The 21,139-nt window shown below is 38.6% G+C and overlaps 1 protein-coding gene across 1 annotated transcript in view; it reads right to left on the bottom strand.

Annotated features, from left to right (window-relative positions):
* Positions 1-20,011, bottom strand: part of ABCA4 (ATP-binding cassette, sub-family A (ABC1), member 4) — a gene marked incomplete at its 5' end in the record, with an annotated part of 71,312 nt that extends 51,301 nt beyond the window's left edge. The window contains 10 exons of the mRNA XM_010287456.1: positions 923-1,120; positions 1,907-2,023; positions 3,125-3,264; positions 4,776-5,016; positions 5,401-5,490; positions 9,850-10,047; positions 14,343-14,470; positions 17,215-17,354; positions 19,254-19,395; positions 19,918-20,011. Of these exons, the coding sequence (XP_010285758.1) occupies positions 923-1,120; positions 1,907-2,023; positions 3,125-3,264; positions 4,776-5,016; positions 5,401-5,490; positions 9,850-10,047; positions 14,343-14,470; positions 17,215-17,354; positions 19,254-19,395; positions 19,918-20,011 (1,488 nt within the window). The remainder of the gene's footprint in view (positions 1-922; positions 1,121-1,906; positions 2,024-3,124; positions 3,265-4,775; positions 5,017-5,400; positions 5,491-9,849; positions 10,048-14,342; positions 14,471-17,214; positions 17,355-19,253; positions 19,396-19,917) is intronic.
* Between the last annotated feature and the right edge of the window lie 1,128 nt (positions 20,012-21,139).

Here is a 21,139-nt window from a genome sequence, read left to right as displayed (position 1 = left end):
AGGAATCCACCCCACCTCGAGTCCAGTTCCAAACACATCTTTACTTGCATCAGAAATACACAAGATAAAAAAAACCCAAACAACTAAAAAACCTCCTGGTGTCACTTACCCAGCTCTGGGAAGGAATGTATGAAGCAGTTTGCCTATCACTCTAAAAACAAAAGGTAACCTTTTTTGCACTGGATTTCGTCTGAGAGTGATGAACTCATCAGTAAGTTAGATTGCCCACACCAGAGTCACCTCTTACTAGAAGTATCTTGCAAAGTATTTTTACAATGGCTTGATATTTTCATCTGCATTTTTAGCATTTTTTTATTTATGTAATGAAACGTCATGTCACTTTCTGCACTCTGGCTCTCAAAAAGCCTCAGAGAGCCCCACTAAAACTACAGCACCCTAGAGAAGGGAGGTGCAGATTCCAGGAAAGACATATAGACATCTTGTCAGAAGTGGCTACAGAACAAGTGGAAACTCCCTCATTTGTTTCAATGGAATTTTGATCAGGTGCTTAAAAACCTGAAGAGGGACTTACCAAAGTAGTATTAGCTTCTCTGGTCCTGGTCTTGCTGAAATTAGTGGCCTGTCAGTTATTGGTACTTACCAAAAAAAAAAGTTTCCTTGAAGTTTTGCACTCACTTTCTGTCTCAGCATCAAAGTGTTCAGACATTCAACCCAAATCTTGAATGTAGCATTTGGAGATCATAAAATTGAAGGGTTTTTTTTCATAATAATAAGTATTAATGTTCTTGTACTGCTGTATTATTTTAAAAACATGCTTTTAATATTGAGATTAAATTTGAAACAAACGAAGACGTCTTATGAGTTTAGTCTTCTTGTCTGTTGTCACAGACCCCAAGTACTTCCTACCCTGCTTTAAGATATTCTCTGTAAGTATTCCCAGCAGTGGGAGGGCTGACCTTACCTCCAGATACTGACTGAGCAAACGCAGAACTTGGTCTGCAGCACTGAAGATGTTCCGCCAGTCAAAGTCTGCCATTCCCTTCTCCCGGCTCCCTGGAGACCCATTGTGGAGAAAGTTGATTATGTGTTCAGCAGTTAAGCCTTCCGCACCCAGTTGGCTGTTCAAGAAGTCCCTCACTGTAGGGTGCTTCAGAGAGTCCTGAGGAAACACATCAATACAGCTTCATTACAACGATCCTCTTCACTTGCCCTGTTTAGCTAGAAAGGTTTCCATTTCCATAGGTCTTTCTGAGCTATGAAGTAGTATAAAAGGTTATGCTAAGGAATTAATTTTATAAGTGGGCAATTGCATAGCTGAACTGGAGGTGAGACTTGAAGAATAGATGAAAATAAATTTATCCTTGACTATTTATTGCATTTTTTCCTTATAAGCAAGAGGATAAATGTCATAGATCTAATCTAATTGAGAAGAGCCTGGAAAAACAAATGTTTTCTCCAGTATGAACTGTTTTATAAGCTTTAACTACAGATATTACTTGCAGCTGATCAAAGTAAGATCTAAGGAATGTGCAAATAAGCAATTTTCTAAGGTAGCAAATTGTTGGGCCAAGCAAAAATACGGTCCTACTGCCTTCTTTGCCTATTCAGACCCCCCAAAAAAATAAAAAAAATGAAGTTGTCTGTTCTTGAAGGACGTTTTGGAGAGACAGGGAAGCAGCAATTGCTGCCTTTATTAAGAATTTATTAGCCAGATTCTAGAGTGTCCAGATCTGAGGTTTTGTCACAGAGATATTGTAATGCATCTAAGACTAGCCTTCAAACCAAGTCCAGTAACGAGTCCAACAGCCTTAAAGGCCACAGATTCCTTGCTGCAAAGGCTGTGATTCCAGCCAAACCTTTCAAATTAATCCTCTTCTCCCTTAGTGAATATAAAGGATGGTGAAAGGCTGCTCTTACTGAGGATCCCTGCTAAGTTAGAACATACACGGATCATATTCATTTGCAGGCTGTTTTGAAAGAAGTACCACAGCTGAGGTCCTACTTCTTCCCAAGCTTTGGTCAACAGTCTGAGGCGTTCAAGTTCTTCAAAAGTGGAGTTTGCCTGATGAATAAAATATTAGAAAAAGATGTTAGAATGATAAGGAGATAAACAAACAGAATTTATGATCCAGGCATTCAGTGACAGTGAAACCTGTAACTTACAAATGTTGTAGTTTTTACCTTCAACACTTAATAAACTTGTTAAAATAGCAGAAATGTTAATAATCCTTAGAAAGAGAATTTGTGAAATCCAACTGGAATCAAAGTCAGGATAAATTTCTGTTTTATATGTAACGGAAAAAACAAATGCACATTAATCCCAGTTAACTTCAATTCTTTTAAATACTCAGGTTTTAGCTAGAACGATTTCTTCCTCTCTTTTTCCCCTTGGCTATTTCTCTCCACTAACAACAAAAAAGAAAGGTGATGATGTGGGTAGATGAATAAATTGGAGGCAGTTGAAGAAGCCAGATACTCTCATAGTTAAGATATTAGTTAATATTTGAAATTTTGGTCTGTTGTAAATCTGCTGTTTTCCTGTGTGACCTATGAGCAGCAGTTCTTCTGAGCCTTACAAATATGTTGAAAGTGAATTGCTGGTTATGAGGTGGACAAAACCTAGGTCGTATGGAACCTTGATTTAATTGTTTAGATTCATTTCATCTGGCTTAGGCACTTAGCTGAAGAGTCCAGACTCCATCCTATTTTCATGAAGTGAAAATTATTTAACATTTCAACATATATAATACTAAACCATGATATTGCTACTGGTTTGTAATCTCTCAGTGTTAGGTCTCAATGGGTCTATCCAGGCCTCATAGCTGCCCCATTTAAATATTTGGCACAGAGCTGCTGATGTTCCTACATCTATAAAATATATATAAACATTACTATTTTTACTAGTGTAAATGTGGAATCATGCCAACAAGAGGCTACCTAGAAAAAACATGTAGTGTGGACAAGGATGGGATGAATCGGTGAAAATCTGTCTCCTGTTTTTTAAAAGAAGAGTAACTGTCACTCCTCTGATGACCATCAGAACAAATGGAGTTTAAGAAGAAACCTGATTAGGTTGAGGTAGCTGGGTCACTATTTGTCAAAAGATGTTTCTTGAGATTCAATTTTTTAGAAATATACACTTTTGTATTTCAGAACTTCTTACATTTTTCAGGATTTGCCGTACAGAAGGTGAATCAGGAGCAAAGAGAATTTTTCCCATCAGCAGGGGCTTCACAGCACTCCAGGCTATTTTGGTTAAAGGGTTTGATTCCAAGTTCTGGATCAACGCATTACAAAAGGGTGCTAAAGACAGAAAGAAAGACAGTCTTTATGTAACCCTACTCAAATCCTATCATACATAATGTCCTGCAGGGCTTTTTACTGGCAATATGGATAGTTTAAAGCATTTTGAATCTGAATGGGTTAAGCACATTCTGCAATATAGAAGTACAACATCTGAATAGATGGAAAAGACTATTAAGTAGATATTGAAGTTGTAAAGTAGACACCATGGAAATTGGAAGAACAAACAAATTTAACCATTTGAAAGTTGCTGTTATTTGTAAGGTATTTCAAATGAAAGGAAACTAGACAGCTCAGACATCACTGAACAATTTTGAGTTCTAATTGCTTTTCTCCTAATGACTTAGCTCCTTTATATTGTAGTTGATATTGATACAAAGCTATTTTTCCTCCTATTAGCAGTTAATTCTCACACAGTATAAACTATTGGACTGGAGATCCAGCAGGCCTGGATGTTGAACTCCAGAACAGTTCAAAACTGGATCCTACAATAAGTGAGAACTGAACATTTTAATGTAATCATTTCTATCTTACGCCTGCACTATGAATTCATAAGGTTACTTGGATAGCATTCAACTATTTTGTCCCTGGCTGAAGAAATGGACTACTGGCCCTTTTACAGGTCTTTTGAAGGTTCAGATACAAGTAGAACCAAGTATCAACATGAACAGTGAAAGCTAGGAATCCTCCCTACAGGCAAAGTGCTCACCTGTATTTTGTAACCATACAACCATATCTATCATAGCCGAAGGGACACAGAAATCTATTACCAACTATGATACGGCTGTTAGTACAGAAAAAATTGCTGGTGGTCTCAATGTAGAGAAAAACTACATAACAAACAGAAGGGGACATAATAAAAAGATGAAATAACAAATGGTAAAATAGATAAAATTGGTTCTTCTTTGCATTCTCTCCTATTACAATAGCAAGAAGTAAGGAAATCAAAGCAACAAAAACTAGTAAATAGAAATACTTTCTATGTACTACATTACATTTCTATGTAAGATTTAATTACGCCGTAGCACAATACTGCTACAAAATATATGTACTTTTGTGCAGGAAGAGAACAGCCGCCATGTATCCAATTATTATTTAAAAGGAGAGATTTTAAAATTCCTGTGCTCCAGGCCATCAATCAAGTTGAGAGACTTTTAAAAAAATTATATTGGAAAAAATTAATTCCAGAATGTGGCGCTGTATTTTCCTGAGCCTTCTATGGAAGCTTTTAGTTCCTCCTGATATCAGTAGCATATATTAGAAGGTAAGACAGAGCGACTGTCTTAATTATGACGACCATATTTATGCTTTGTATTGAGAGTAAATGTGTATTTCTGTCAGTTCTCAATTCCTGGGCTTCTCTGCTTCCAACTATGAAGTAACATTTCACCTGTTTCTAATTTCCTGAATTAACTGCTTAAAAATGTTATTTTATAAAAGAAACAGTGGTATTCAAGGTATTCTAACATAACTGCCTACAGTCTCTGTACTTGTTTGGTGGAAAAACTTACTGGTGGTATTATCATAAAGATAACTGGCTTTCTTCTTTGTTGAGTCAATCCCCAGGAAAGCTTTGTAGTTATTATCTTCATACCAGTTGAAGGAAAGCACTCTGGATCCACCTCCTTCTGGGTAGCCACAGAAAAGATCAGACAGGGAGCTCACCAAGTGGCCTAAGGATTCTGGCCTTCCGTCTTGTACAAATGGTTGCAGAACCATCAACAGGTCCTGAATGCTTGGCTTCCTGGCTAGCTGCAATAAGACAAAACTTAGTTAATTGCAACCCTCAAAGGAGGTAAGTATCTGGTGAGGTCTCAGTTGTGCCAAGACCAGTCAAGTCTGGATACCCTCTGAACCTCATCCTTTCATCTCCCCTGTCCTGGTCACAGGCACCATTTTCAGTTCTTGTTCTTTCATGTATTTGCTGAAGAAAAGAATATGCTTCATAATTGCCAATGCTTATGTCTACATTTATTTTGTAATGACAGAAGAATGAATTTCTAAGGAATCAGCTGTTCCCAAACAAGTCTATCTTCTTTCTGATAAAGCAGGTAACTGGGACATAAATAGAACAATGGAAAAGGAGGACTATGCGCTACCCTGAAAAGTGATGCCATCTATTATTAGACCACTTACCTTCTGCACTGCTTGGGAGACATTAGACAGCACCCTCCCCCAGACCTTCAGGTCAGCACCTGGTGAGTTTCTGTCCAACAGAGTGGGAAGCTGTGAATACATCAGAAATACAGATGAGTTGTGTATAGTTTCTACATGGCAACAGTAGAACAACTCTCTACAGTGAGAGAAGAAAATCTAAATGGCATCTCTTTAGCTCAAATACTTTGAGGTTTTTTTTGAACAAAGAGTCTTGTAAGCCTTGTACAAATCCAGTACCCATGTACAGACTCACACAGCAGTCTGTGTCAGTGTTCTTACTAATAGCAGGCTGAAACAGTCACAGGCCACTGAAAACATAGCTTGGGATTTGTTCTGCTTATCTAAGCCCACCACACCAAAGGGTGCAAAAATTGAGGAGGAATGCAGGAACTAGGATTTCTGAGAAGCTGCTTGTCACAGACGCTATTCTTCCGGTGAGATGTACAGATTCTTGGTAACTTCTGAATTTAGCAAAAGTTGCGATACAGAAGCCCCCATTTACCATGGAGGTAAATAACTGGCAGTATTTTGCACTTGAGAGGTTTCCTGATTTTGGAGACAGTCTGGTCCTCACTGTCTGTCAGATCTGACAGGAATCATTACTTCTCCAGGCTCCTGCAGACTGGCCAAATGGCCCTTCTAGCAGAAGTTAACGCTTTAGTTATCACTAAGCTTCTTAGTGGCTTAAGCTTCTTAAGAAACAGGTGACAACATGTCATGCTGTCACGTACCACTTCACTTGCATCACTGCATCCTTTTTTGTCAGCTGTCTAAAGAATCACATATGCACTTGGAGTTAGATGCTTCAGAAAGCCTCAAGAGTGCTATTTCTCCTGGTATTACCATAAAACATAAAGCTGGACTTTTAGATAGCTAGACTCTAATATTTATGAGATGAGCCCCTAAAAAGACTTCCTCAAAAGTGTGTAGCTATACACCCTGCTGATTCCCTGCCATTCCTTACAATCAATAGGTGGTTAAGAAAACAGAAGAGAGCTGCTCTGTGTAGGTACCTCGCAGGGAATCACAAAGGCAAGAGTTTTTATGGAAAGCTTATGTTAGCATGTTCAGATCTGTCACTTGCAGTTGAAGCAGGAAGAATACACACACAGTGCTTCAAAATACATTTTTCCTTTGCTCCCTAAGGGGAACCAGTCTCTGCAAAGATTATACAGAATTCTTGGAGCACTTGCCTTAACCTGGCCTTTTTGAAACTGCGAGCTATTGTAAACAATCTGAAGCAAACCAGTTAAATATGGAGTTAAGAACCTCCTTCTTCTCTAGAGGAGAGGAAAAGAGAAAGAGGGGCAAAATTACATGTTTGCTCCTAAATATTATTTCTTGCAGGAGGCATTCAGTCTGAATCAGGTCTTAATAGAAATGTCCTAAAATGACTGAATTTTTATTCAGTTCATGTTCTCTAGAAGCACACATAAGACAGGATCAGCAGACATTATATACAAACTATAGTCTCATCTGACCTAAATATGAGAGCATACAGTTGGGAATGTTTATTGACCCTAAGACCAGAGGAGGATGAAAGTTTTCCCCAAAATATTTATCCAACTATTTTCATATTCACTAGAAGTGAATATGGTGTCATGAAAAAAAGGAAGAGTATGAACATTGAAGAATTTCTTTCCAACAGTAGAAGGCCCAGTTCTGGAATCCACAGTCAGCTGCCTATCCTAAAATAAACACTACTCAAACAAGAAGCTCTGCAAAAGCAAATCCTGGTAAGTGATTGGGTTATACAATACAACTGTAGTCTGAAGAGCATGAAGTACAGAGTGACTGACAGTGTAAGAGTGCAGAAAATAGCCTGGGTCTTGAATACACAGGTATTTCTAATGTAGATATTTTAAAACTAATGTAGAATTTTTAGAAGTCCAATGAAGATTCATTCTGTGTATGTAACAGTGTAGATTTACACTCAATTTGATTACATATCAAGTGCATATGGTGATACTGATCAAAGCAGCTGTTTCAGCAACATGTGCTTAGTGAAAAACTGCTTATCTCCACCCAAAATTGCAATAAGGTATTAAATAATTTTATTTTAATTTATTTATAAGGTTTAAAGAACTTCAAAAGAAGCTTAAACAGGCAGGTTGAAGAACAGCAGTGCTCCAGAAAGAGGCTCTTTTTCCTTGCTGTGGTTGAGCCAATCAGACAGTAAAGGAAGGGTCTTATTTTTCTGTCTCTGCTTTGCTATCGAAAATGTGAGTTGTTTCAATTTCTGGAAAAAAAAACAAACCCTAGAGGGTATACATGAGCACATGAAGGATTTGTGTGTCTCTATGCACATACATACCTGAATATGTTGATCACAAATTCAACAAGAAACATTAATTTCTAAGTGGTGGAGAAGCACATTGCAAAAGTAACTGTGGCAAGGAGTGCTTATGCACAGTCTACCTTTTAGTTACTTAATAGGAGTAACTGAGGTGGATTTTGATTTAAAAGGGAGTTTTCTGTCTCAGAAAAAAAAAGAAATATATTAAAATTATTATTTAACAACTATAATGATGGGAGTGTGGGAAAGCTTCTACCAACTTGAGGTCTCATTGTGCTAGGCATCAAGAAAAGATAATCCCTCTGCAGCTGAGTGCACTTTAAAACCTACTGGGAATCAGGATATGGATACACTTCCAACACACAGACTTCCAATATTAAAGGTAAGTCTTGGCAGACAGATCTTGTAGTAACAGACCAGACCATAAGCCTGCCTCTGAACACTCAGTCTTTCACAACTCCAGATTTTGGTTTCAGGTTTATGTTCCTATTTCCTGTGTGAATATTTTTGTTTAAACACAGACAACTGCTTCATCAAATCTCATCTTTCCATTTTATTTGATACAGCAGCAAAACCGTATGTTTAGCAGCTTAATTTTAAAACTGGTTAGTGCAATATGCATATTCACACGAAGTCCTTAAGTGCTGAAAATCTATCTTAGTACTGTAGCATGAATTCTCTGCCCAGATATTTGCATCAGATATCTGAAAATATCTGAGTATGTTTTTAGAAATGGAAAATAGCAGCTTTCAAAAATTGACCACAGATTCTTATCAGGATTGGCAAAATCACATGGACACAAAGAATGACTGACAATGCTACAATAATCAAACAGTAATTTGGCTGGTGTGTCAATTAAAGCTTCTGGCGTCCTCTGTTCCCACTGCTGAGCAACAAAAAACTTAATAAAATCCATGTTAAATTAATCATGACATTACACTGCTGTGACAGAAAAGTCTGATCAATAGTTTCTATGTAAATTTAGTAGCTGCTTATATATCCTGCCTGCTGTATACAGCAAACTGCCAATGTGATGGTCTCATGACAAAGTTACAAGGTGAAAACCAGCAAATTAAATTCTTTGTTGAAAAATGCAAAGTCATGATCATGGGGAAAACAAACATGAAAGACCTATATACAGTGATGGGCTCTAATTTTGCTATGATGAGGAAAGAGACCTTGCAGTCTTTATGAATAGTTCTCTGAAAGCACCAGCTCAGTGTGTAGAATATAAATGGAGTATTAGAAAAAATATTAGCAAAATAACAGAGAGCAAAAGCAAAAAAAAAACCCTCCACCAATATGCCATTTTATATATATGAATAAATATATACGTTCATACTATTACTTTTACATATATCATAAAATAGAAATAATAATAAGTATATACATACATTTTAAAAATGGCATATCATCTCCATACTGAACCAAGGTTGCAGTTGTGGTTCATTTATGGCAAAAAGTAGAAACAGGAACAGCACAAAGAAGAGTAATGAAAATAAACAGACATAAGGAAAAGCTTCTGTAAAAAGAGTGATGAAAGCCAGTACAACTCGTTTGCTGGTTTTTGGTTGTTTTGTGGCTTTTTTGTTTGTTTGTTTGTTTATTTTGGATTTTTTTTGAGGGGGGGGTTGGTATTTGGTTTTGTTTGTTTGTTTGTTTTTTAAAGGTTTATATGACTATCCCAACTCAAGCTGCACCATGGCTTTAACTTCAGCGTAAAATTCTGTCATCCTGGATAAAGCAAAGACAGGATGGGTTGTATGTGATATTTTCAGAACCCTCAGCAAGGTCCCTGTTGGTCTTGCCACTCACTGTTTTGCTACACAGACTGGTAAGACCAGATAATAATTCCACACACACACTCTGATTTTAAAACTGCATTTGAATCTTTTAGTACTGTTGTGCTGTGAATTTCATCTGTTTCACCCAAAAGCATACTCAGAACTGTCTAGTGTCCTGCTGATGGGTAGGTTAAGGATCACACATCCATAACCTTATATTTGCAGGGGTAAACAAACAAAAACCACTTGGAACACTGTTGATGTATTACAAAGAAAATTCTTGAAGGGCAGTGAAATACCAGCCAAAAAAAGGACAACATAAGCCAGGATGATTGTGTTAATACTTACCAGCTGAAATAGCTTAAAGAAATCAACATTTGCATACAAGGCATCTTCTACTCTCTGCAGGCTTTCCTGGGACAAGGCACACATGGCCTTGTGCACAGAAGGGAGACCTCTTCGGCTGCTGAAGATAATAAAGCGGTCCAGGAGCATCTGACTGCAAGCAATATCCTTCAGAGTCAAGCTAGGGACACCATAGGCAAACTACAACCAAAAACAGTATTTCATTTATTGTTGTGGACCCTTCATACTGCTCATGAACAGTGAAAGATTTATCAAAAGTGAACAACTTGATATCAGCCCCTGCTAATATTTTAATGAATGGTAGAAGGCTGTGGTCAGCTCAAGCATCAACTCTTGAACCACCTTCACCTGATGTTATGCTAGATCACCTTGCCTTCAGTCACGTTTCTCCTTTTCTCTTTAGTGATTCTTCCTTTTATTTCAAAAGTTCTTGGGAGTCTTCTTCCCTTTCTCTCTGTCATCTAAAGACACCTAATGCCATCCTTGTGATTAAGGAAGGATAGCTATGGCTTTCTTGAAAGTATTTCCCCAGGACCAACTGATTGTGCCACACTCTACCTTTTATGTTTAGGCTAATTATATTTTTGCTGTCAGTTGCTCTAAGAGAAAAAGGCCAGTTCCACTGATTCCCAAGCTTCATTTCCCTCAGTATTTTATTTGAGTTATGACTATTCCACCCAATAGTTCTCCAAAGCCATTATTCATTGTTACTGTGCACAGGCACACAGCCAGGCTTTACAGAGCCATTTAACATTAAACCACACCCATCTACTGATTGCCACTTCTAAATATGGCACAGAAAAACACAATTACTATCTTTAGTGTTCAACCACTGGAAACAGATTACTTTCTAGTTAAGCCAATGTAAATGCAGAAAAGTCCATAGACATCAGTAGATTTACCTGGGATTTACATTGTTGTAACGGAATACTCTTGCTAGTCTATGATTCAGTTCTACTTGCTTTATAATACTTATACTTTATATGTCCATTCTATGGACAGAATACATGGCAATATAATAGAAAGTAGCACTGGAAATTGCTCATAAGCTAGTGTTCCCATCCTCTGTCCATCTCCTTTCACAGTACAAATTCTAAGGAAAAAAGTTCACAACACTGTGGTGACTGTAAATGCCTATTGTGTTTGAGATGAACACAGACTTTCAGAAAAACAAGAGCTAGGCACTGACATAATATCATTAGGCTACATTAATTTAATAAGATGCATAGAAAAAGAAATCATCAAAATCTGCACAGAATATCACTTTCTTTAGAAAAATAATCTGCTGAGCATTCCAGTCTAAGACATTTGGATCAAAACAAACACATCACACCTATACCAGGTCATAGGTGCACATTTATTTCCTATCTAAGCAAATTAACAAGGCCATCTAAGAGGTCATGATCATTATCAATGTTATATCTGCAAATCTCCTATAGTTAGCAGCTGAGGCTTGTTTGGTGGTGCCTGTGAAGAGAAGTATTTAAAAACCCAGAGGAACGAGAAAAAACTTAACTCAGTTGCTTTGAAGAATGGATTCAAGCTTGAGTTTAGTGCTTCATATGTCAAAAGCTACCAAAAAAACCTGCAAGTGTGGCTGTGGAAAGTCAGCATCCAGAATAGGAAAGGCAGGGGAAGAAAGGTCTAGTACAACATTGTATTTTGTCTACCATGACTGCCCTGAGTTTTAGTTTATGGAACTGCAATTGACAAAGAAAAGCACTTGAATTCCACACAGATTGTGTATTGGAATAATAATGCAAAAAAGGGATGTGATTTTCTACTAGAATTCTCTGAGAGGTACTGTCACTATCATCACTACAACTGTGCCCATATAAAGGCATTCCTAACACAAGGGGGACAGTGAGGAGAGAAGCAGAAAGCAAAAGAGGTAATGCAATTAATAGATGCATTCTGGCTTACAAAAAACCTCCAAAACCAAACACCCCCGCCCTCCCTCTAACTGGAACATTTGAATTGGATTTAACTGACACTATGCCAGTGAAAGAGTTTGCTTATTTGCTCAGTCACTTATGTCCTGGGGATACATGTGGAAAGAACAGCATTTTTTAACTATATTATGTGTGATCTGGCATGGTCCTCATCATCCAGTGTGAACTGCAATGAAATCGAGCTGCACAGGGAGGCAGTCTGGGAACCTCATTTTGACTTGTGAAATGAGGAAACTGTGACATTAACATCACTGAGAAGTATTAAACACAGAGAAAAAAGAGAGGTTATTTACAAACTATAACTGCATTTCAAGAATGTTCATGAACAGATGGGATTAAAAAAACATCAAACCTCCACCCTTCCAATTTTTCCGGTGGGGTGGGCTGTTGCCAATCTTTCCTGAACCTCTTATTGTGTTTTGACATCAGTCTCTTATCCTTATCTTAGAATGACTCAAAAAAGCAGGCTCTCAGAGGAAAACTTCAATACTTTTTTTTTTTTAATCAATGTGTTTGGCCAAAGTTGGCAAGATGAAGTCCAAATTATTTTTTCAGCTAGTTGGCTGTTTGATCAGGTTTAGCTTTTGGCTCTGTGTGTCATTTCCTGCACTCCCAGGCGGCTCAGACCTAGATCTGCAGCCAGCTGTTGGCAACAGTCAGGCTCTTGTAAACAAGTTGCTTTCAGGTTGATGAGCTCTGTGCTGTCAGAGCCAGGGGGAGAGGGTGTACAGTGATATGCAAGCAAACACAGCGTGGAGCAGCATGAAGAACTAGAGATGAACTATCATGGTTGAGGCTTAAGATGACCACAGATCTAGGTTCTAGTCATGGCTCTGCAACTTCTACCTCAACCAAACAGAAGTCCAGCCTGAGAAACTTGCTTATCAAGAAGGTTTATAGAAATTTATCTCCCGTGGGAGCTCAAGTGTTCAATTCCTATTGAAAGTAATTCTCTTGTGGTCTTTTGAAAACTATGAGATTAGTTTTTCTGCATCAGTTCCTATTGGAGAAAGTATTCACAGCACTTACTTTCTTCATAGCTGTAAATCAGCTCTTGTGAGATGATCTTGTTAGTAGTAATCACAGGGATACAAGAAAACTTTATGGAGGACAGCAACAATGGTATTTATCACCAGGTCTTTTCCAGCTTCCTCTATAACCGATGCTTAGATTTCTTTAATTTGCAGCATAAAGAGAACTACATCTCCTTCTACATAAGCACAGAAAATACAGCAGAAAGACACCACATTCCACCACTTCCAGTGATGGCATCGAAAACTTCAGTCCTGCATACAGAGGTTTTAACAGTAGATAAATGAATGCCACTCGGGAGCTAACAGAGACTATCACAGCAGCACACAGTTCTCCTGGTGCAGCAGATCTCTGATGAAGAAGAGGTTAATGATGAAAAAGGAAAGAGAAGCCCAGCACCACATCTGCATATATTTTTCTTGTCACAAGCAGCAAGGAAGCAAATTTTTGACATCTCAACTGATATGGAGGTGTTAAAATAAGTAGGATGTATCAACTGACACTGGTGTTGGTATATATGGTCTTGTGCTATTGCTTCATGACAAAATGAGGGTGGGGGGGCAGCTTCCCCTGGAACTAATCAAGAATACAGCAGATAAGTAATCTGGCTACTAGTCACACCAGCTGGAACCTGTGGTGCAAAAAAGGAACTGCATGCAACTTCATTAATGCCCTCCCTCTTTCTGGCCACACACTGTTCCAGCTTTTGTGTTTTATGAGACAGTGGAAAATAGTAGAATTGTGTCTTTCAGCCTCAATTATTCACTTGCTTCCACCCGCACACTGATGCAGTGTAGAAATTGTTCCAGAGTTCTGATTCAGCAACATTCGTTCATTAATACAGCATTCCTCACAGAGCTCCCAGCCACCAGTACATGCAGAGGCAGAGACAGCCTGGACTTGGTCAAACACAGTCTCCCGCTTAGCTGCTTCAGGATTTGACCTGCAGTTTTCACTCTGAATTTTCTGAGCAGATTTATTATTCAATCATAATCTGAGAAAGGGGGTCTGCTTCTCCACTCCCACCTATTCATGTGAGACAATACAATAAAGCTACCATATTACTCTGCTGACACTGGGGCAGAGAATATAAATGTTAATTTAAGAACCTCAACTAGTTCTCTGCTGCTATCCATCAAGACTGCTGTCTCAAAAGGATGCACAGCTGCCTTATGCTTTTGAGCCAAGTCTTTAATCATGGGAACAGATGCATTGCTTGGCAGTGTCATCTCTTGATGCTCATTATTTGCGGGCAACAACAGCATCAAACCAAATATCCGTATTTAATGCATATTCAAAGTGTTTTTTAAAGACAAAAGAAACAAGTCTTCCTCTAGATTCACAAAAAACCAAGGGAAAAGTTGTACAAACAACCTATAAGGCAGCAGGTATTCCGAGTACAAGGCCCTCACTGAGGTGACTTTTCATACACAACCCAAGAGATTGCATTTCACACAGGTAACAGCTTGGCAGTTGTTACACTCTACCCACCTGTTCAGGGCGCACTTGAGCATTAAGAAGATGGAAAACAACAACATCTGGGAGGCCAGCATCTTTCAGCAAGTAGGAAGTGAGGGTCTCCCCATCTTTCAAAATGTCTAGAATTCGTATTCCTCTTCCTGGATGAAGAAAGGAGTGCAGAGATCAGTGAGATCCCAAACAAAGGAAGCTGAAGAATAATTCATATCCTGGCTTCAACCTGCAAAAAGTCTATGCTTTGGCTCATATACTTATTAGTGACTAATGGGGTCCAAAACTATTATTGAAATTAAAAATCATTTCAATCCTTCGTTGGGGAATGATAATCAGAAAATGCTGAGTGCTCTGACTCTGCATATCTAATCTCTCAAAGATTTTTCAGACTAGAACTCCAGCAATGGAAGTATTGAAAGCATCCCTGACTGCATTGGAAAGTCTCTGTCTTTTTTCTGAGGTAATGCTTTATTTTAAGTATTCAGATTCAAGTATACTACTGTTGTTAGTGTCCTTTCTTCTGGGCCTTGTGTAAATAACTTTAGCCAACCCTTTACATTTACACTAATATATCACTTGTTGACAATTAAACTTAGATAGTTAATCTTATTCTATAGTATTGCAAAAATGGGCCCTTGAAAATCTGTCATGAGAAAAAACTAATTTTCCTTGGAGAATCATAAATTATTTGTAGTTTAATAGTTATATTAAACTACATTACCAACTATTAAGCTAAAACCTGGCAAATCTTCAGGACAACCAATGAGGCTACCGACTGTTAAATTAAACACACGAGAAGCCACCAAATTTCCCTAATCCCATCTATAACAATATTCAAAATACCGCTGCTCTTGAATTAAAACAGTGCCAATCTTTAACTTGTCTCTGTTACATGTGAATTCTGCCTCAGTATGGTCCAAGTGAAGGTTTGGAAAGTGGATGTTGCTCATGTCCATTGAATAGTACAGCCTTTATTAAAGGTAGTTCACAAAGCACCAACAGACTGGTAAAGAATGCTTGAAAAGCATTCATTCTTCCAGTCTTTAGAACGGGCAATTGAAACCAACAGGAGCAGCATGTATCATACTGACATAGGGAATGTAGCTTTAGACATCTCCACATAAACATGCACAAATTTGCTGCTGAGTGTCTCCACTCTGTGAATTAAGTAGTCTTACCGGAGTTTGACAACTAACTTCTATAATTCCACCTGCAGTAAGCATATTCTGTCCTAGGGCTGCAGGGGCTGAGCAGAGCTTCTTCAATTGCTCCTCCATATATTTATTCAAGCAGTAAACATTGAAAACAATAGTAGGGGCCTGTCCCTCACCCTCACTGATGCCTTTCCTGGCACCCCAGGCATTGTGGAAGAAAAAGCACACTACAGGAACACATCTAGTCAAATGTGTCAGTGCAAAGGAGAACAGGACAAGGAAGGAGGGCTCAAGAGGTAGGTCTGGTTTAAGGAATCGGGAGAATGAGCAATCTCAATTCTGACATTTGTTAATTTTTCATTGCTCAACTTTGCAGCTGTAACAATATTCTGTTAAGATTGTTACTTACACACACAGAGAACTTAGTCAAATCTGCAGTACCTTCTTCTGCATACAAAAAGGTAGCAATTCACATTGTATTAGTTTAGCTCCAGAACTGACTTTGTTACTTTGTTTTATGAGAGAGGGGATTCCAAACTTTTTTTTTTGTAAGTAGAACACATTAAAAAATCCAACAGACTCTAAAAGATCATTAACATTATATTTCACAGGTGTGGGGAGGAATGTACTCTCTTTTTCAACTGCTGAGTAAAGTTGATACGGGATACAAAGGCAGCTTCCCAAACCATGGGGTATGGTCCCTTAGCACTATGTTGCAAACCCATGGCATGTCATGCTTTTTCTCACCTCTACATAGGTAGGTTTCATTTCTATAGGTGCGTACAAACCACAGCTCAGATTATACTCAAGTTCTTGTTGTTTGCATTCTGGGGCATTTTGATTGTCTCATTGTTATTTACAATGAGATGGTCCCTTATTTACTTTTTGTTAGAAACCTCTGATAAAAGAGCGGAGTATGTGTATCAGATGGCTTATACACATCTTATTAAAATCAAATAGTCACTTTACATATATATTTTAATAAGACTATTATTCCTGTGGCAAAGGACTTGAGAATGAGGCAGTCCAATTCTCAAAGCCAGTCCATTTTTGTGCCTTTAGTTTTAGGAGTGTCTTTTCAAATTCTGTACTTAAAACCCAAATATTAAATAAAAAAATTATTATTAGTCCATTTCCTATTTTTCCCCAGGATTGTGTTTTGAGTTTGGCAAGTTTTTTTGAGCAAAAATGGAGTCATGTAATTTGCAATCCTGTTTACAAGGAGTGTGCATTGCCCTCTCTCTCTAAACACATCATCAAAACAAGAAGAAAGTGTTCCCTTCTTCACTGTTCCAAACCTATTTCAGCTAAACACTTGAAACAAAGTATCTCTTAGCTCTTCTCTGGGTTATGCTCCTAGTACATATTCAGGGATATTCCTAGCTTTCCATTCCTCTGCATCTTCCAGTGATGCTTTATTACTGCTTCTGCCTCTACTGTAATAATAACTAATGAAATCTCTTCAACCACGTGTTTTAGTTTGGGTGGTGAGGTATCCATGTTTTCGTGTTTTGAGTTTTGTCTACTGTTGTTGAAGGAAGATGGCTGTAGGATGGAGCTGATTGCCTCTCTCCTTTCTCTCAAATGAACACTGGACGAATTTTAACTCACTCTAACACTAATCAGAGTAACAGCCACATGCGAAATACATTATAATGTCAGTCTGCAGAGTAACTACTAGTCAGCTCTCAGAAGGAAAAATTCAATAGTCTAAAGGATATAGACAAAACAATTACCTGCAATTCTTTCAGGATTAGTTCTCATTGTTTCCATAAACTGAGTCATAATGATCAGTTCTTCCCAGATTCTGCCAAGGTCACGCATTTCAGGGGCTTCCAGTAAGAGCTCCTGAGCATCTTTATATACTCTTGCAAGGCTGAAAGATGAAAGAGTGAACCAACAGTAATTTAAGACTGATGACTCTTTAGAACATTTCACATTAAAAAAAAAGTGAAGTTGACTTTGTGTTAGGGAAGAGGAACTATTTTGTCCCCGGTCTTGAAAGTCAAAGCTCAGTTTTGTGGAGACAACAGAGTAATTTCAGGTGGTATGGGATTCAGTCAGGTTTGGAAGTCCACAGGAAGTTTAAGAGCTACTGGTGTTGCAGAAGCTTGGCCTCATACACTTTCTTCATTAGCCATGCTGATCTTGATGGGGAGAGAGGACCTTCCCCAGACAGCATTCACCTCACAGCAATGGTTCAGCTCTGGTTCTGGCCCAAGCTCAGCTCCAGCTGAGTGGATGCTTCGTGGATGCGGCACTCTGGGCACATGCAGCCCTGCTCAGCCAGGTAAGGGACATGGAAACACCTAGACACAGAATCCTCCTCCCTCTCCCAGCTCAGTCCCCTCCAATGTAAGGGTGGTGTTTAGGTCCCTTCAAAACATTTCTTCTAGGAAAGGCAAGAAAACAGGAGTGACAAACTGTCACAGGCAGCTGTTCACCTACTGGTTCTGGGTTAGAACACGCAGTTCAAGCAAGGATGTAATCAGGTCCTGTGTTTATAAACAAGCATGAAAAAAAATCTTATTAGCAGCAGGGGAGGCCATTACATTTATTTAATGGTGTTATGTTTTTCCATACATGGAATGGTATATCTCAGTCCTCATTACTTATTTTAGCTTACAGGAAACAGCAAAGGGGAAGGACCAAATTCTTTCAGAAAACACAATGTATTTGCTTCCTCTGTAATGCACTGAATTTACTCTGACTCACAAAGGGAGAGTTTGCTCTGTAATAAGTAACCTAGAAAAGCCAGAACGTATAGAAAACAGAACCCTCTAACTTCACTGTGTGATTGACTGTACCCCACAAAAAAAGTCCAGCTGATTATTTTAAATCCTGTTCACTATGAACAAAAGGTCAAATGCTAAGTTAACTCCAAGCTACAGACTTTCATGTGACTGGAACTTTAATGGCATTGACATTGTTAGCTCATGAATTTTAATCATTTGATGCTCCAAAGTGGACTATTTGCAAAGGGAGTTTTGGAGCATTTTTTATAGCTCTTCTGACAGTTTTTTACTCTAAGAGTCTTTGTACACTATGCTGTCTTTCACGACTTGGCTATAACAAACAATGCACTGAAACACTCCCACAGCTCTTTTTTGCTAACAGTCCGGAAATCTCCCATCCTCCTATTTTGTTAATAAGCTTAGTATCTGAAGCTTACTATGCTGATTAGAGTCTCACAAATACATAGCCAAAACAGGTGCTACGTAAGCAGCAGTGCAGGTTTTCCTTTGCTACTACTTCATCAGAGCTCTCAGAGGAGACAATTCAAGTGATGAGAAAAGAACGCTTAAGGGTTTCATACTGTTATGTCAAAAAGAGTTGTCCTGAGACATTCACTAAGCAGTAGGCAATAGAGAGGATGGATTTTATTAAGTGGACACATGTTCCCTAGAGACTAGTACAACTGAACTCTTTTGAGAAAGGCCCAAACCTACCATCACAAGCTCTGTTTCAGCTTTGCTGACCACTGTTGGAATGAAACTGATGTGCTAGAACTGAAAATTTTTGTCTTCCAGTATTTGCACCCCAGTGTCGTCTTAAATGCTCACCTTTCCTTTTTCATTCACATCACAGAACAATTCTTTAAAATATCCCTCAGTGCACATAGGAACTTTTCTAAACAGGCTGAGGATACTCCATCCTTTCTCCTTGCATCGTTCGTGCCTGTGAATGCTCAAGAGGTGCCAAGAGCAGTCTATCAGCAGTTGCCCAGCAGGCCTGTATTACTGCAACCCAGTCTCACACATACAGCTCTGCTTACATGGAATTGTTGTAGTTGGACACAACACCTGGACCCTCTCCATGGGTTGGGCTGCGGAAACAGGGGTTGTTCATGTTACAGAAGATGCCGTGTAACCATGGCAGTGTTCCTGCAGATGGCATTGCCTTGTTTGGGAAGTGACCTCGAGTATGGAAACACAAAATATAAATGATTAGGTGTCTTTTCTAAAGCAGCCTGTGTGAATCTAAATAGCATGATGGGTTGCCTCACTACAGAAGGAATGCAATGGAACTCATATAGATTTCTCTTTTACTAAGCAGAAAAAGAAGTCACTGATACAAGCAATATGGTTATTTTAAACTAAAATAAATTCTGAGCTAACACTTTTTTTTTAAGTAGTGAGGCAATACTTTCTCAGTAACAGATATACAGAAGTCTATAACTTGATAGAATCTTGAGACCTCAGGTAAGTCTGACCACAAAGCATGTCACAGGAAAACTAGAGTGGTGGGTTCTTTTTTTTCTTCTCCTCCTCACTGCTAATTCTTACAATACATGGCTATAAATAACTACTTGAAGCAAAGTCTGTTCTTTTGCCACTGGAGAATAATACTCTGCAAACAGGTCTGAGTATCTCTGTCTGAGAACTTCTAGCCATTATCAAGCACAAGTCAGAGCAGTAAAACATCTTAAATGTTCTTACATTCATGTTGGCGATACAATGGATTAGCTTTCCTCAGCCAGACAAGAGCAAGAAATAATGACAGAGGCCATACAAGCTCCACCAGAAAACGAAGCTGGAAAAAAAAGAGAAAAATAAATTAAAAATAAATATTACAGGTGAACCATGTATAGAATCACTAAGTGACTGGAGGTCTGAGGCCCCCTCTCACAGCAGCAATGCCCAGTGCAGCATGTGCCCATGGTTATTCCTTGCCCGTTTCACCATTTGGAAGGGACACCCAGAAACAGCATGGATTTCATCCTTGAAGCATCTATGAAGCATCACCATTAACTCAGTGGCTTCTCCATCTCTTCTAAAGAAATGTTTAAGCATCCTGACTGAGGTAAAAAGAGGCAGCAGGTAGTACTAAAGTGCCAGATAGACCAGATATAAGTCTAAATCGTCTTTATATTAAGTGGATGACTTCATAAGAATACAAGAAAAAAGGATTAGCTATAAGAGAGAAAAAGTGTGGGTTTTTTTAATCCAAGCTTTCGCAATGCTGGGCTTATTAGCAGGCTGACAGTGCCTGCCTTTTGTGCTTAATCCAAAAGTAAAAGACTTTAGCATAAGCTTACATTCTTTGTTCTTTACTTTTGCTTCTTTTCGTCATCATTCTTTAAAACATTATTAGTTTCTAATACAGGTAGAAATGTATACATTAAGATCAAACACCTTATTCAATAACATAGAAGACCCCATAAAAGGACACTTTATTGTCCGGATCTTTCAATACACTCATAGCAGTCACCAGCTCCCAGTTACAACAGAAAATCAAGGGCACTGCTTTACCACAGAGTAACATCCTGCCTGGTTTTGTCTGTTTCCTCCACTCCTGTGTTTTAGTTTGTTTTACTACTTCTGTGTGTTTTGACAGAGGTTTGAAACTACAACCCTTTGATCCTGTGACACAGGCTTTAGGCTCTGAGGATCAGCTTTGGGATTTTTATGTCCAGCCACGTGGCACTTTATTTCTCCTCCCTACAAGAGCCAGGACAAACTCTCTCAAGAACAGGGGTTGTAGCACATGCACAGGAAAGCCCTCCCTGCCTCCTTTCCTTTGCTCCCACCTCCCTGACCAGGCACCAAATATGTAACAAAAATGCATAAAGCAGCAGAGCCAGAGACAAGATTGGTCACATGTGAATGTTGGTTGTTTTGTTTGGTTGGGGGTTTTTTTTGTTTTCAAATTGAGCCATGC

This window comes from Phaethon lepturus, unplaced genomic scaffold (assembly GCF_000687285.1).
Source record: "Phaethon lepturus isolate BGI_N335 unplaced genomic scaffold, ASM68728v1 scaffold37275, whole genome shotgun sequence".
In the NCBI taxonomy this organism is placed as follows: Eukaryota; Metazoa; Chordata; class Aves; order Phaethontiformes; family Phaethontidae; genus Phaethon; species Phaethon lepturus.
This window is presented reverse-complemented; position numbering and strand designations above follow the sequence as displayed.